Source organism: Saccopteryx leptura, chromosome 2 (assembly GCF_036850995.1).
Source record: "Saccopteryx leptura isolate mSacLep1 chromosome 2, mSacLep1_pri_phased_curated, whole genome shotgun sequence".
Lineage (NCBI taxonomy): Eukaryota > Metazoa > Chordata > Mammalia > Chiroptera > Emballonuridae > Saccopteryx > Saccopteryx leptura.
Genome location: NC_089504.1, coordinates 277244894 through 277258670, shown reverse-complemented (window position 1 = coordinate 277258670; position 13777 = coordinate 277244894). Strand labels below are relative to the sequence as shown.

The 13777-nt window shown below is 48.1% G+C and overlaps 1 protein-coding gene across 5 annotated transcripts in view; it reads left to right on the top strand.

Annotated features, from left to right (window-relative positions):
* Positions 1-8649, top strand: part of SRGAP2 (SLIT-ROBO Rho GTPase activating protein 2) — a 275486-nt gene extending 266837 nt beyond the window's left edge. For 2 of the 5 annotated variants that reach the window (XM_066361906.1, XM_066361905.1), the window contains exons 22-23: positions 2812-3136; positions 5319-8649. In XM_066361906.1, the coding sequence (XP_066218003.1) occupies positions 2812-3136; positions 5319-5702 (709 nt within the window). In that variant the 3' untranslated portion in view covers positions 5703-8649. Of the gene's footprint in view, positions 1-76; positions 994-2811; positions 3137-3864; positions 3960-5318 lie in introns of those variants that run through there. The other 3 variants (XM_066361907.1, XM_066361908.1, XM_066361909.1) reach the window with 3 other exon arrangements.
* The last annotated feature ends 5128 nt before the right edge of the window (positions 8650-13777 follow it).

The window sequence follows — 13777 nt, the reverse complement described above, 5'->3', positions numbered from 1 at the left end:
CCTTTCACACCAGTAGAAATATTGATCCATTTTTTCCCCTTTTGCTTTAGCCTTGTTTCTCATCCTTCCCTGTTAGCCCTTTTGCAGATTCCCACTCCTGTCCAGCAGGCTCTTAACTCTGCCCCAGCTTTCATTGTGGCTGTTAGCAACATCTTGGGTTTTAACTCCACCCACACCCAGTCTGGCTGCCTAGAGGGATCCCACGCCTGCGTGCTGCTGCCTCCCCTCGAGACATTCAGGTTATTGGAGAACTAATCTCATCTCAAGGGGCCAGACACCAAGTCCCAAAGCCTACAGACCTCTTTCCGCCAGACCCAGAAACTTGGCCCAGTGCCAGCAGGATGACAAGCCCCAGGGCACTCCTGATGAATATGGATTGAAGTGATGTACAGTTTTTATTCCCCTCTGGCTTTGGAGGAATGAAATGATTTGCACATTGAAAACCTGTTAACCGTAGCCTCTGGACACTGAAACTGGAAGGAGAATAAAAGATGCTTGTTGTTTTTAAACTGCTCCAGGTCGCCCAGATCTCTTGGCTTTTTTCCAACCAGACGGTAGCAGGGGGCGTGGTTGGGACACGTGGCTCTTCTCCATCTCCTTCGCCCTCAAGTTAGTAAAGTAGCTTATTCAGCTTACTAAGTGTAGTATTATAATTGAAGTCAGACCAGTAAAATGATTGAGGATTTTATTTCTCTCCAGCATAATGTCCTGCTGGGAGGGCAAGCTAGTAAAAAGTAACTGTGGGCTAATCACATTTTTCTTTACTTACAAGTCTTTGTTAATTATAAACCTATAATCATAAGGTCACAAGCCTGTAATTAACCCAGAAACCAATGCAGGGTTGGTGAGAGAAAGTTAAATTATTAGTTAGGTACATATTTTTAATGCCGTATATTTGATGCCATTTGTACAAAGAAATTGTACAGTCATAGCTGAAATAGTCAAAAGATAAGCATCTGGTAGAAAGTCCAGGCAGTTCTCTTGATCTCCTTGATTGGTGGTGTTAGGCTGGGGTGCTTGGAGGACACAGTCGACCTGGACACACCTAGCCTGTGGGAGCAGCGGCCTCCAGATGTGCCGTGCCCTTAGGAGCACTCTGCCTTCCATTTCTCCCCACACATCACTCCTAAGGCCCCTCACTTCCTGGGTGCCCCGGGCTCTCTCACCCAGACACACCTGCTGTCTCCTCACCTAGTTACCTCCTCCTCTCCCTTCGAGACTTAGTCCAAAGATTTACCTCTTTTGGGAGGTCTTTCTGACACCCACCAGTTCCTTAGGGCTGCATTAGTGCCCTTACTCTGTTCCCAAAGCAGTGCAGGCACCTCTGAGGCCTCAAGCTGCTCTCGGATCCCCCAGCGGACTGAGCAGGAACTCTCTGTTCCTCTCTTTACATCTCAAGGCCTAGCCCAGGCCCTGGCACAGATTCCACAAATCTCAGCCGCGTTCACCTTGTTAGCCGACCTCGAGAGGAAAAAGGAAATTGGAGTTATTGGGTGTGGCATATCAATTTAATTCCACACATTTACTGAGCACCTACTGTTGTGCCAAGCGCCAATGCTGGGTATTTAGAGAGGAATAGGATGGTCCCAGGCCTCAGAGCTCAGTCTGGCAGTGTAAGTAGCATATAGACAGGAAACTGAAAAGCAGTGCCATAGATGCTCTGAGGGAACAGAGGAGAGAATGATCAGTTCTGCCTACTATTGGGAGTTGGGGTGCCAGGGAGGACTCAGCAGAGGAAGAGTTAGTTCAGCTGGGCTCAACAAGACACTGAGAACATCCTTCTTCCACTCCAGTGTGCCTGGCATTCATGGCTCAACCACTGAGCAGGGAGCTTCACGGAGTATCTCCTTTGTGCCAGGCCCTGGACCAGGCCCTGGGGATATACGATGAGGAAGACCTAACAGTTAAGAGTACGAGGACTGACTTAGAATGCTGGCCCTGCATCATGGACTAGGTCCTACCTTTCTCCGTCCTCAGTTCTCACTGCAGCCCCAGTTGCCCTTCATAGATTTAAGATCAAAGCTGCTCAGCTGCCATCCCAAACCCAAAGTTCTATTGCTTCTTAGTTTAGGTTCTTTAGAATCTAATTCCAAAAGAAAATGAAATTATTCAGTAATAGGCACCACCCATATAACTAGGACTCTGCCAAACCATTTTGTATGAGAGCCTTAGTGGTCTGAAATACACGGACTCAGAGCCAGGGTTAAGCCCATGCTGGGTGACTTCAGGTCATGTGGATGTATTTCTACTCTAAGAAATGCACAAACTTGGCATTACCCCGCAACATTGCAGCCTTTTGAAAAATATTCCGTTCCATGTCTGCAAAATAAGTAACAACAGCCTCTTGCCAAAGCCCAGAGTGATTGCAGTCTTGTAGTTGAAGAAAGAAACAGGCTAAAATTTGGAAAAGTCAACTCTCCTCTTATGAGCAATTCTCCACCTTCTTGGTGATGGTGAGACTTTTTCTCCTTCCTGGGGCCTGGTTTCTGTTCACAGCAGGTAATAGAGGGGGCCTTTGCCTGAATTTCTCTCCCATTAGAAACTTTCACTTAATCAGACATTTTTCCTGAAAGCAGCACTTTACATCTCAAGAACTCAAAGCCCACAACTACCAAGTAAGTATCCACTTCTCTTTTGCCCAGATGGGGGTGGCTGGGGAACAGAAACATGGAGAAAGCAAGGAAGAGAGCCTGCTGTGACCCTCTCCTTCCAGAAGTCCCTGGGCGCCAGCATCTGCCCCTCTCTCACTAGTCCTAGCTTCCTCCAGCCAGGGCTCCCTGGTCACACTGCCCTCTCTGTTTGTGATTGAAGGCAAAGGAAACGACCAGAATCTGGGAGCATCCGGAAAACATTTCGGAGTGACAGCCATGGGCTAAGCGGTTCCCTGACTGACTCCACCTCCCCGGGGGTGGGGGCTAGCTGCCGCCCATCTTCCCAGCCCATCATGAGCCAGAGTCTCCCCAAGGAAGGGCCAGATAAGTGTTCCATCAGTGGGCATGGGAGCCTCAACTCCATCAGCCGCCACTCATCACTGAAGAATCGGCTGGACAGTCCACAGATCCGGAAGACAGTGACAGCTGGAAGGTCAAAAAGCTTCAATAACCATAGGCCCATGGATCCTGAGGTCATTGCACAGGTAACTGGGGGCTCCTGAATAAGCAGCTGGCATGAGTCTACACTTGTCACTACTGCTTAGTGCAACCCATATTAATTACAACAGAGCTTGAAACTATAGTACTTTGTACATTATATCCCGAGTTCAGAGACTGTTGGACATCTGGACCTGATAAGATGCCTTTCCAAGAAATTTGCCAGCGCCTCTCTCTTCAAGAAGAATATGATGTCAAAATAAGAGAATTCAGGCTTCTGTTCACATATGAGCTATTTGCAAGGCTGCTGTAATTTTTAAAGCTGGTAGTTACAGAAAGAACAGTGATTTTCAACCACTGGTCTCCGGACTGGTACTGGTCCACCAGAAATTTCATGCTGGTCCACAAAAGAGTTAACCACGTTGGTTGAAAACCACTCAGAGTATTTCGATAGTTTTGAGTCTTGAGAACCTGGTATACTTTGGGAAGTTGCCTGAGTGTTGAGGCTCAGATATAGTTCTGGCCACATTTTTTATCACTCTACCCATCTCTGTCAACCCATTTCCTAAGGCTAATATCTAGTTCCTAGATTTTCAGTCAACAGTCTGCTCCTGGTCTTCAAGGCCCCAAAGTACTTTGCCACTGAGGGCTCAGATACCAGAAGGGTTTCCAGCCCAAGTCTCTAGATGTAGTGGTGATGAGCCCCATGGTTACAGGAGTCTTTTTTCCTTGTATACACTACACTGACAAGTCTCTGTTTTTCATGAAATATTAGAGATACAATCCCACCTCTAAAAATCCGACTACCAGGCCCACTCCAAGCAGCTCACTCAGACGTCTCTCTCAACTTTATAATTTTCACTAGACCAGGTAGGAACTAAGGGCTCCTTGTTGCCCTCTTCTGTCTCAACTAACTTGAGATTCTCCTCACCCCATCTTCCAGGGGGCAGTACAGGCTGGATGTGGTCTCATGGCTTAATTGTGGTGCTCTGCTTAGGGAAGGTATACCTGGCAAGCACAGGATTGAGCTCTGGGTCGAGATTTCTTGCTTTGCTAGTCTTCCATGTCTGTGTCTTTACTTCAGCTCTCGGCTGCAGTCTGCTTTGCACCATGGGAATCCTCCCAGCTCCCTCTGTGGCCAGGTGTCAATAGAAATGTCAGAACAAGTACAGAGCTGGGATAGACTCTAGCTATAGAGTAGAACGGTGGAGGGAAGTGGAGTTCTTCCTGAGCATTTTTAAGGTTTGAGAACATCATAGGTCTGCAGGAAATTGACTCACTATCAATAGAACTCATGATCACCCTGTGGGACAAAGATACCGTAACCGAGGGCCTTTGCTTAGAACATAACAATCCTTCAATATGAGCCTAATTCCAAGGAAGGAGCCCTGTGGTGGTATGGGGGTGTCAGACACACGAGTGTGGGGAGGGCGGGGGAGCTGGGAGGTCTCCCTGGGAGGCAGCTGGCCGCATACAAAGGGTCTTTGGTTCTGCCTTGAGTCCCTGAGCTAGGACTGGGATTTTCTAAGACCTTGAATGTTCCACTATGACTTGCAGAAGGTGACCTCACCTATGCGGGCTCTGGCTACCCCTCCTGGTAACTCTTTGGTCCCCTCTCTTGGTGATGGGTAGAGGGAAATGGCTTCAAGTTGGGGGCGGAGAAGGGCAGGGAAGGTGTCCCAATGAACCCTCAGGGCCAGGGCTCATGACCTGTTCCTTAGCCCTTGAGGAGGGAGAATTAACCTTCTTCATCTTCAGCCTTGAAGTCCAAGAGAACAGAAATCACATTTGACCTCTACCACTTAAAAAATGATTATTAGGTACAATTTCAAGCATATACAAACATAAAGAGACTTGCATTGCATATGAATCCCATGTACATGGCCAAACTCCTGGCCACTCTTGGTTCATCTGCCTTTTCCCTCCCCACTGGATTATATAAATATTTCAGTGCATACCTCTGAAACCTGAGGACTCTATTTAAAAAATGTCTCAACCATGTTCTAAAGGGGAAAAGAAATTTCACAATAATGCAAATCCCTTTGTTCCTCCCCCCCACACACACACACACGTTCTGAACATTCATATGTTCAAGGACTTTGGCCAAGTAAAATAATCTGGACATCTCATGCAGTTGGTTTCTCCACGATTTGGCCTATAGTGTTGAAATAGGACCCTTAGGGACTTCTCCCTACATTTGCCTCACCTCCTCCTTTTCCTGTTTTGCAGGATATTGAGGCAACTATGAACTCTGCCCTGAACGAGCTGCGGGAACTAGAGCGGCAGAGCAGTGTCAAGCACACCCCTGACGTGGTTCTGGACACCTTGGAGCCCCTCAAAACCTCGCCGGTAGTGGCCCCCACATCAGAGCCCTCCAGCCCCCTGCACACCCAGCTCCTCAAGGACCCCGAGCCTGCCTTCCAGCGCAGTGCCAGTACTGCTGGGGACATCGCCTGCGCCTTCCGGCCTGTCAAGTCTGTAAAGATGGCTGCCCCAGTCAAGCCACCAGCCACACGACCCAAACCCACTGTCTTCCCCAAAACAAATGCCACTAGCCCTGGTGTCAACTCATCAGCTTCCCCACAGTCTGCTGACAAGTCTTGTACTGTCTGAGGGATATAATTTAATTGTTCTAGGCAAGGGGACTGGAGGGATTGACTGTTATTAAAATCTTCCTATTTAACTAGCTTGGGGACTTCAGTTGAAAATTAGATTTAAGTTGTTCTTGCAGGAATTAGCCTTCCCATCACCCAAAACCTCGAGAATGAAGCCCTCATTATCACCCTGCCCGGCCCTTCCCAATGCCCTCTGCCTCCCCCAGTCGTCGTAATTCAGTCAGCTACAGTACATACTGTTCTTAGGTTAGCCAGAGATAGAGTTTTCCATTATCAGGTCACTGTGAAATCTGGCCAGGCAAGTCATGAGGACATAGGCTCAAGTCTCAGTCCCTTCAGCACAGGGGATGCCTAACCAGGTGGTTGGTACAGACATCCAGCTCTCAGTGGCATCTTGTTTTGGGTACTGATTATAGAGAATCATATATAGTCCATTCTTCATTTTACACACACACTGGGTTTTCTAGTCTCTGGTACTTGTAGCCTCTCCTGGTCCTAAACCGGTCTCTTTGTAAATTATTGTGGCAGTTCACACAGGAGCCACCAGGGGTCTCTCTTTCCGTTACAAATCTCGTTCTGTCTGGGCCAGAGAACCTGGCCTTTGAGATCTCTCCATCATAGGAAATTTAGCAGGATGGGATTCGATCCTGTACTCTGTTTAGGGACTGGGGGCTTTCTTCTTTCTATTGGTGTGAATTGGTCCTTGGTGTTTGCTTTTGCTCCCGTCCATCCTGTAGAACTACAACTCAATCTTCTTATGGAACTTCTCGAGTTTTTCTGAATGTATAGACATTTCTTGGTTTCCTATCTTTGTCTCTGATGGACCATTTTCCATTTAAGACATTTCCTGTATAAGACAGTTTTATAGCTGGTTCTTTTTAGGGTAAAGAGTCTTAAGAGGGTTTCATTCTGTTTATGGCAGGCTTGGAAAAGGTAAGAAATGGGTCCTTCTTCCTCCCACTCATTTGGGCACTTAAAACAAAATTCATTACTGTATTAAAAAATTAAATTCAGCTTTGCTAACTCCCAGATTGTTCCTAAATTAAAACTTATCCTAAGTTCACCCCCGCCCCCTAGTTTGGTTATTCTATAAGGTTTCTCTTCAGGGACCAACAGGGGCTTGGGAGAACCCCAGTCACATTAAAGAGAGACATTTCTCCTTAAAACATGTTTTCTTTTATCCAAACAAGGACAACTGAGAGAACCTTGGCCCCACGGGCTTTAACATCTTCCCAAGGCCGGAAGCTAAGAAAATTAAAAATTAGAGGCTGAATATTTTGGCCTTTCTTTGCTCTTTTTTCTGGTTCTTCTCCAAAAAGCAAAAATGATGCCCTTGTCTTCTGTAATCCAGTTTCCAAACCTGGTGCCCACGGTCCCAGCTCCTCTAGTATTATGTTGTCCCAGGAGGACCAGAGCTGGAGACAGTTACAGTCCAGGCTCATGAGTCTCAGATACCTACTTGAATTAAACCTGAAACTCATTCCTCTTTTCTGTTTTCTGGTTTTAAAGCTGCAGCTTTTAGCCTTATTATTTTCTATAGTTCAGGAGAGGCTGTAGGTTGCCATTCAAATAGAAAGAATCTGAATTTTCTTATCATTAGCCTAGAATATCCTTTTCGGACCAATATTTTGAAGTTGGTAGTTGGCTCTGTATAAGTAGTAGAATTTTCCTCATTCTGTGTGAAGGGAAAAAGGAGCTTTGTGGGAAGTCCCTAATTAGAAGGGTAACCTGCAGCACTAGGCAAACCATCCCAGGAGATGACAGGGAGAGATGAGGAGCTGCTGTGCTGAGATAGGTCAGCCTGGGACAAACAACCCACCGGGTTCTCGGCTCTCGCTCCTTCATTTGGTGGCATGTCCTTGTCTCTCTCCTGGACTTACATGGGTCTTGAGCCAACAGGGTCTTTCATGCCCAAGGATCTATTTCCTTGCCGAAAATGGAACCTCACCCTTCACTTGACATTCCTTTTGATCCAGCTGATCCAAATTGGTACCCGTAGCTTCCCTTTTCCCCCTCTGTCCAGCACAGTCGTCTCTAAGAAAGAGAAAGCAAAGCTTTCTTAATGACAGTGCTTTGGGCCTGTTCTGCTGTTCCTGCCTTATTTCTCTTCAGCCCTGTACCTGACTGTGTTTGCCATCCCCTTGGTCAGTGTCCATCTGCTGATGTGCATCATGAATTGGACAGTGTGTGAATGGTCACCTACTCCCCCTCTCTGGGAGCCAAGTTGTCTTCCCCTCTCTGGTGCTCCTGACACCTGTGAGATGGTCCTGTCGAGAGGACGAGGAACCTGGAGAAGGAGAGTCCTTCTCGGCAGAGCTCGTTGCGGTCAACTGGAATTGAGTTTGCACACTGTGATTTTTTTACACCGAAAAGCCAAAAGGATCTGGCCACCCCCAGGCCTAGGGAGACCAGTCTTCCTCAGATGCGCTTGCCTAAACCAGCATGATGTTTCAGTGAGCCCCGCTCTGGCCCTTGAGGCCTGGGTCTTTTTCCTGGTGTGGACTCTGATGGGTCTGTCTTTGGGGAACAGAGGTGGGGTGGGGCTACAGCGTCTCAGTTTGAAAAAAGAGGAGTTTGCAGCCAGCAGCCTGTAAACTGGAAACACTGGTCTCAGCCAACCTCCTCAGGGCACCCTGGTTTCTCCCCACGGAGACGAGGAGAGATGACGCCAGCAACAGGATGAACAGCCCACTGGAAGGGCTGGTGTGGATGTACTTCACGTTCAGAAGAGAAGTTAGATCTTCCAGGGAATCGCATTGTTGTGGCGTCTGACTTGTATGTCACGTTTGTGTACAATGGTATATTCTTTAAATAGTGTTAATAACTGGAATATTGTATGTATGCTTGGAGATGCTTTGTGTGAACCTAAGACTGTCACTCAACAGATATTGGATTGGGGAAAATCCAAAGCACAACTTCGAAATAAAATACGTTTTTAGGTTTCAGTGCTGTAGTTCACATCCCTTCTCCACTCCCTGAAATTTCCAACCCACGAGTCCAGTTGCCCAAGAGGGATTTTGATGTGCCCGTGGTAACAGCGCTGCCTGGCAACAGAACAAGGAATTAGGGACATTGGGAGCCAACCACCTTCTTCCTCTGCCAGGCAGATGTAGCACTGGTGCATTTAGAATGTGGATTTTCCCCCTAGCATTTCTATAGTATTTCACCCATGTGTGAAACCAAAGAGGTTGTGTAGGAAGTCTTCCAGATCCACTGGGCAGTCTGTTGCAAAGAGACACATTTCCTCCACAGAATCCACCTCCCCTGTCTTCAGTAAGGACTGTCTCATTTCTATCCCTGGTCAGATTTCCCACTCGGAGGAATGGGCCCACAACATTGCTTGGAAGCTTTGCCAGCCACAACCAAGGCTGACTGAAGGTTTTAGTTCTACAACCAAAGCCCCGAGTCACTGCCCTTGGCAGGCCCCTGCCTCTGGGATAAGAGCTGACCCATATGCTGTGTTGAGTGCTGGCACGGGGGGCACACAGAAATGCTTTCTCTCCTTTAGAATTTGCCTCTAGCGGGTCATGAGTTCAAGGCTGAAGTTATTCAAAGATAACTTAAAAGCATCCTTGAGCCCCTAGCACTCACACGTACTCTTAGTGGGCTTATTCAAATACTAGGAGCCCTGGCGAATGGATGACATTTTGTATCCAAGGGAGTGCCCAGTGTTCAATGATAATACAGGGACTCCTGCTCCAGGCCCGAGACCGGACATTACATCTTCTAGTTTGTCATCTGCACCTGCTATTTATACACCTTTTATTCAGCTCTCATGCCCTTCCAATATTTCCTCTTCTCTCCCTCACTTTAATGGTGAAGCCACACCTGAGTGCCCCTTGCTAGTCATTTGTTCTTGACTCTTGCCAGCCTGTGTGGTGGACGAGTTCCCAGTCCTTAATGTGGGCGAAGAGTTAGGTGATGGAGCTAGTTCTAAAGCTACGAGCAAAGGACCAAAGAATCCTGAGAGAATCCCAAGGCAAAGGTGGGCTTTTTTTTTTTAATTCTTTTCATTCATCTCACATATCCTGATGGGAGCTTGATAGAAACTAGTGACAATGACACAGTTGAAACAGGCCCATTCCATCCAGATAGAAACCAAAAAAGAAGACCAGGTGGGTATGAATTAGGAAACGGTCATTATGATTATCTAATCTAAATATCATGTCCATAGGTAGGTATATGAAACTTCTTTTTATTCAAGAGTTGGCTTCACTGGCCAAGCACTGTCATACAACACTGAGCAGGAGAAAGGGATGATGGAGCTTTCTAGTTTCAGGGAGAAGAGATAAATAGGCAAAATAAGTGTTACTCTAACAATAAAACTGTGTAGTAAGATACGGGGCAAGGAGTGGTGCAGTTAATCAGGAAGTCTGTTTGGCCTGGTAAGGTTGAGATAATTTTAGACATCCAATGGGAACATCAGATAGGCTCTTGGATATATGAATATGGAGTTTGGGGACAGCTCGTACTCAAAAACAAATGTAGTAACCATTATGTTATAGATGTATTCAAACTATGAAATTCCCAATAGAATATGTAAATGGAAAAAAGAGGTGTCAATAATTAGAAATCTTGCAGAGGAAGCCAGCAGGGAAGATGAGGGAGCGAGTGACAGGTAGGTGTCTGGGAGAGCAGGGTCACAGAAACCAAGAGAAGGAATGTTTCAACAAGGAGGGAGTGGTCAGCAGCAAATGCTGGTTGGGTAAGAGGAGGCCAGCGAAGAAAAGTAATCTCTGGGGACCTGGACAAGAACACTGCATAGAGGGGAAATGTGTCAGACTGGAGGGGACTGGGCAGCAAATGGGAGAGGGGAGAGTCGGACTCTGGGCAGCTCATTCAAAGGTGTTTTGATTGGGGAGTGTCAGAATGGGTCAAGGGCTCAGGTTTTTGCATTGGAAATGGACAGCGTTGGTGCATGTTTTCTCCAGGGCAGGACCCAGTTGAAAGAGTGACTGCTGGAGAGGGTGAGGGGTGGCACAGACAGAAGGGTTGGCCAGGGACAGAGAAGAGGCACTTCGGTCTCATGGGAGGTGAGGCAGGGGTGATGCAAGACAGGCAGTGGTTGTGGGGTGAGAAAAGGGAGTTCCCTTTTGATTGCTTTTATTTCAGTTAAGTTTAAGGCAAAGGCTGTATCTGAGAGAGTGGGAGGGAATGGTGAGTAGGTTTGAAGTGTTAAGAGAATGAGCGAAATACTTTCCATGCCAAGAAAGCGTGTGGTGGCTCAGGGGACCATGGACATCCCACTGCTTGGGGGTAGTGCCACATCTGGCTTCAGTGTTTGTCCCTCCTTCCCCACCCAAAGCTCCTGGCCAGAGCTGACTGGTGAGGTGGCAAGGAGCAGGACTCAGAGACCTTGGTCTTCAGCCCTGCATAAATGACTGAGCATGGTGTGTACACACACTGCTCAGCTCTTTCACATCCCACCTGCCCTAGCTCTTCTTTCTCCTCTCCTTTAAGGCACTGGGCAGGTGAGGCAGCTGTAGGGGCAGAAAAGGCAACTAGTATTTATTCAGAGCCGACCAGATAGCAAGCACTTCATCTCGGTTTGTTTCACACCAACCCTGTGAGAGAGGCTGCATGACTTGCTCAAGGTCACGCAGAGCAAGTGGTATTCAGGACTCAGACCTCTATGATGGCAAAGCTCCTGTCCTTTCCAGTATATGCTTGGCCTCCCTTGGTAGAAGGCAGATGTGAGCTTTCCCCCCAAGAGCTGCCGTCAACCCCCCCCCCCTTTCCCCACCTTTAGCCCTTGCCCTACCTCTGAATTGCCACTTCTATTTCATACTCCTCAGAGCCACTTGGAAGATGTGGTGAAGCCCCTCACAGACTTCCTCTTCCCACCAGGTGCTCTCCAGGCTCTTGCCTCACCCCAGATGAAACAGTGGCCATGCTGCCCCAGCTGGGGCCAGCAGCTCTCAACCGCAGGCAAGACTTTCATTCAATTTGTCCACACAGATGATGCAACCTCACAGAGAATGCCCAGTGAAACACTGCACAGGGCTCCCGCCCACCGCCCACATCTCCCCCCTTTTCTCTAGCCGACCATGCATCGTACCCTGAACAAGTCACCCTCTTCTCATGTTTCTGTGCCTCTGCATGTGTTCCCACTACCTGGAGTGCCTTAACTTTGACTACCAATTCTCTGCCCATCTCCCCTTTCTCCAAAATCTGGTGGAGCATCCTTTCTGCTGGCAAACCCTTCTTGACCACCCCTCTCTGCTGCCCCCTCTGCCAGGTTCACAGCATCACCACCTGCTGAAGTATATAGTATCACAGAGCGTTTGCCATGCTGTCCTGAACCCCAACTCCTGGTTGGTCTCACCTTTGCATCCTCAGCACACAGTGCCTGCTTCCTAGTAACTGCTACACACACACATTTATTGCTTTGAGGGCACTTAAGACACTTGGAGAGAGACACTGGCTTGCTGGAGAGAGAAGTGAGGGGTGCTGATGAAGACTGAGCAGGTTTATCAGGGAAACACGTAGACTTTTAGGGATGGACTAGACCAGGGGTAGTCAACCTTTTTAAACCTACCGTCCACTTTTGTATCTCTGTTAGTAGTAAAATTTTCTAACCACCCACCGGTTCCACACTAATGGTGATTTATTAAGTAGGGAAGTAACTTTACTTAATAAAATTTATAAAGCAAAGTTAAAGCATATAATAATAATTATTTACAAGTACTTTATGTCAGATTTTTGCTAAGTTTGGCAGAATAAATCTTTATAAAACAACTTACTATAGTTAAATCTATCTTTTTATTTATACTTTGGTTGCTCTGCTACCGCCCACCATGAAAGCTGGAACGCCCACTAGTGGGCGGTAGGGACCAGGTTGACCACCACTGGACTAGATTATGTTGCAAACCTCAATGGCTGAAAACAACAGAGGTTATTAATCATTAAAGGTACATGTGCCTAGTGGGGCCAGCACAGGTCTCTGCTCATGACAGTCACTCAGAGACCCTGACTGAGAACAGTCACTATGTCTAAGAGTCACACTGTCAGAGGGCTGGGGGCTCTTGCATCAGCACTGAAATGCTTTGGTTGGGAAATGACACGGCTCCACCCAACCCCTGGATGCCAAGGAAGTGCAATTCTACCGTGTGCCGCTGGTGGAAAGCTGGGTATCCTGGGTGGAAAGCAGAAGGACCTCGGGGACATTTCTCTTGGTCCTGTTGTGACCAGCAGCAGGCAGCACCTCTGAGGAGGACCCAGCAGCAGCAGCAGCGCCTCTGGCTGCCAGGTTAACAGCAAGTGTGCCTATCTGAGCGGGAGGCACTTCTTAGCTGGGCTCCTGTTCTGGTGTCACTGAGCTAGGGGTGGGGCTGCCAGAGGAAACCACCAGGTGTGGCCATGGGAAAGTCCCTCCAACGTTCTATAAAAACATGGAATTTCCTGGTTTTAACCAGTTCGTATCCAACTGCCATCTCGAAACTGACTGGAACAGGGCACACCTCTGCGGCCTCCCAGGAAGTTTAATTGGGGGCATTGAGGCCTGTCTGGGAATCCGGCTAACGTGGGTCCTGGTCCCTGCCCCGGCAGTCGCTGTAGATCCTGGGCAAATGGCTCAAAGTGTGCGGCCTTGATGCCCTCAGTGCCTGTCTGTAAGGCGCCTTCCAATCTCCCAAGCATTTCCAGATTTATCGGTCCATGTGGCCCACACAGTCAGGGGAGTAAATGTTACTAATCTCATGCCTTGGGTGAGAAAACTGGGAGGGATTGTGTGCTGTGGTCAAGGTCACACTGGAGGGCACAACCTGGGCTCCATGCACTTGGGCCTCTGCAGGCTTACTGGGAAGATGAATCTGACCCTCCCCTGGGGTTCCTGGCTGTGGGAACTTGGTTTTTTCCGGCACCTCTCCACTTGGTAAACTTGCCCATGTAAACTCTATTGACTACGGGCCAAGCCCTGCACTTCCCTGCTCCAGTGAACTGCGGGTGATGCCCATGGAGCACCCCACAGCCTGCCACAGCTGCCTGGCCTCTTTGTGGTTCAGACTCCTTTGTCCCACAGCCTCCACTTGGGAACTCAAGCATTCTCTTTCTCCTTCCTGCCAGGGTGGCTGT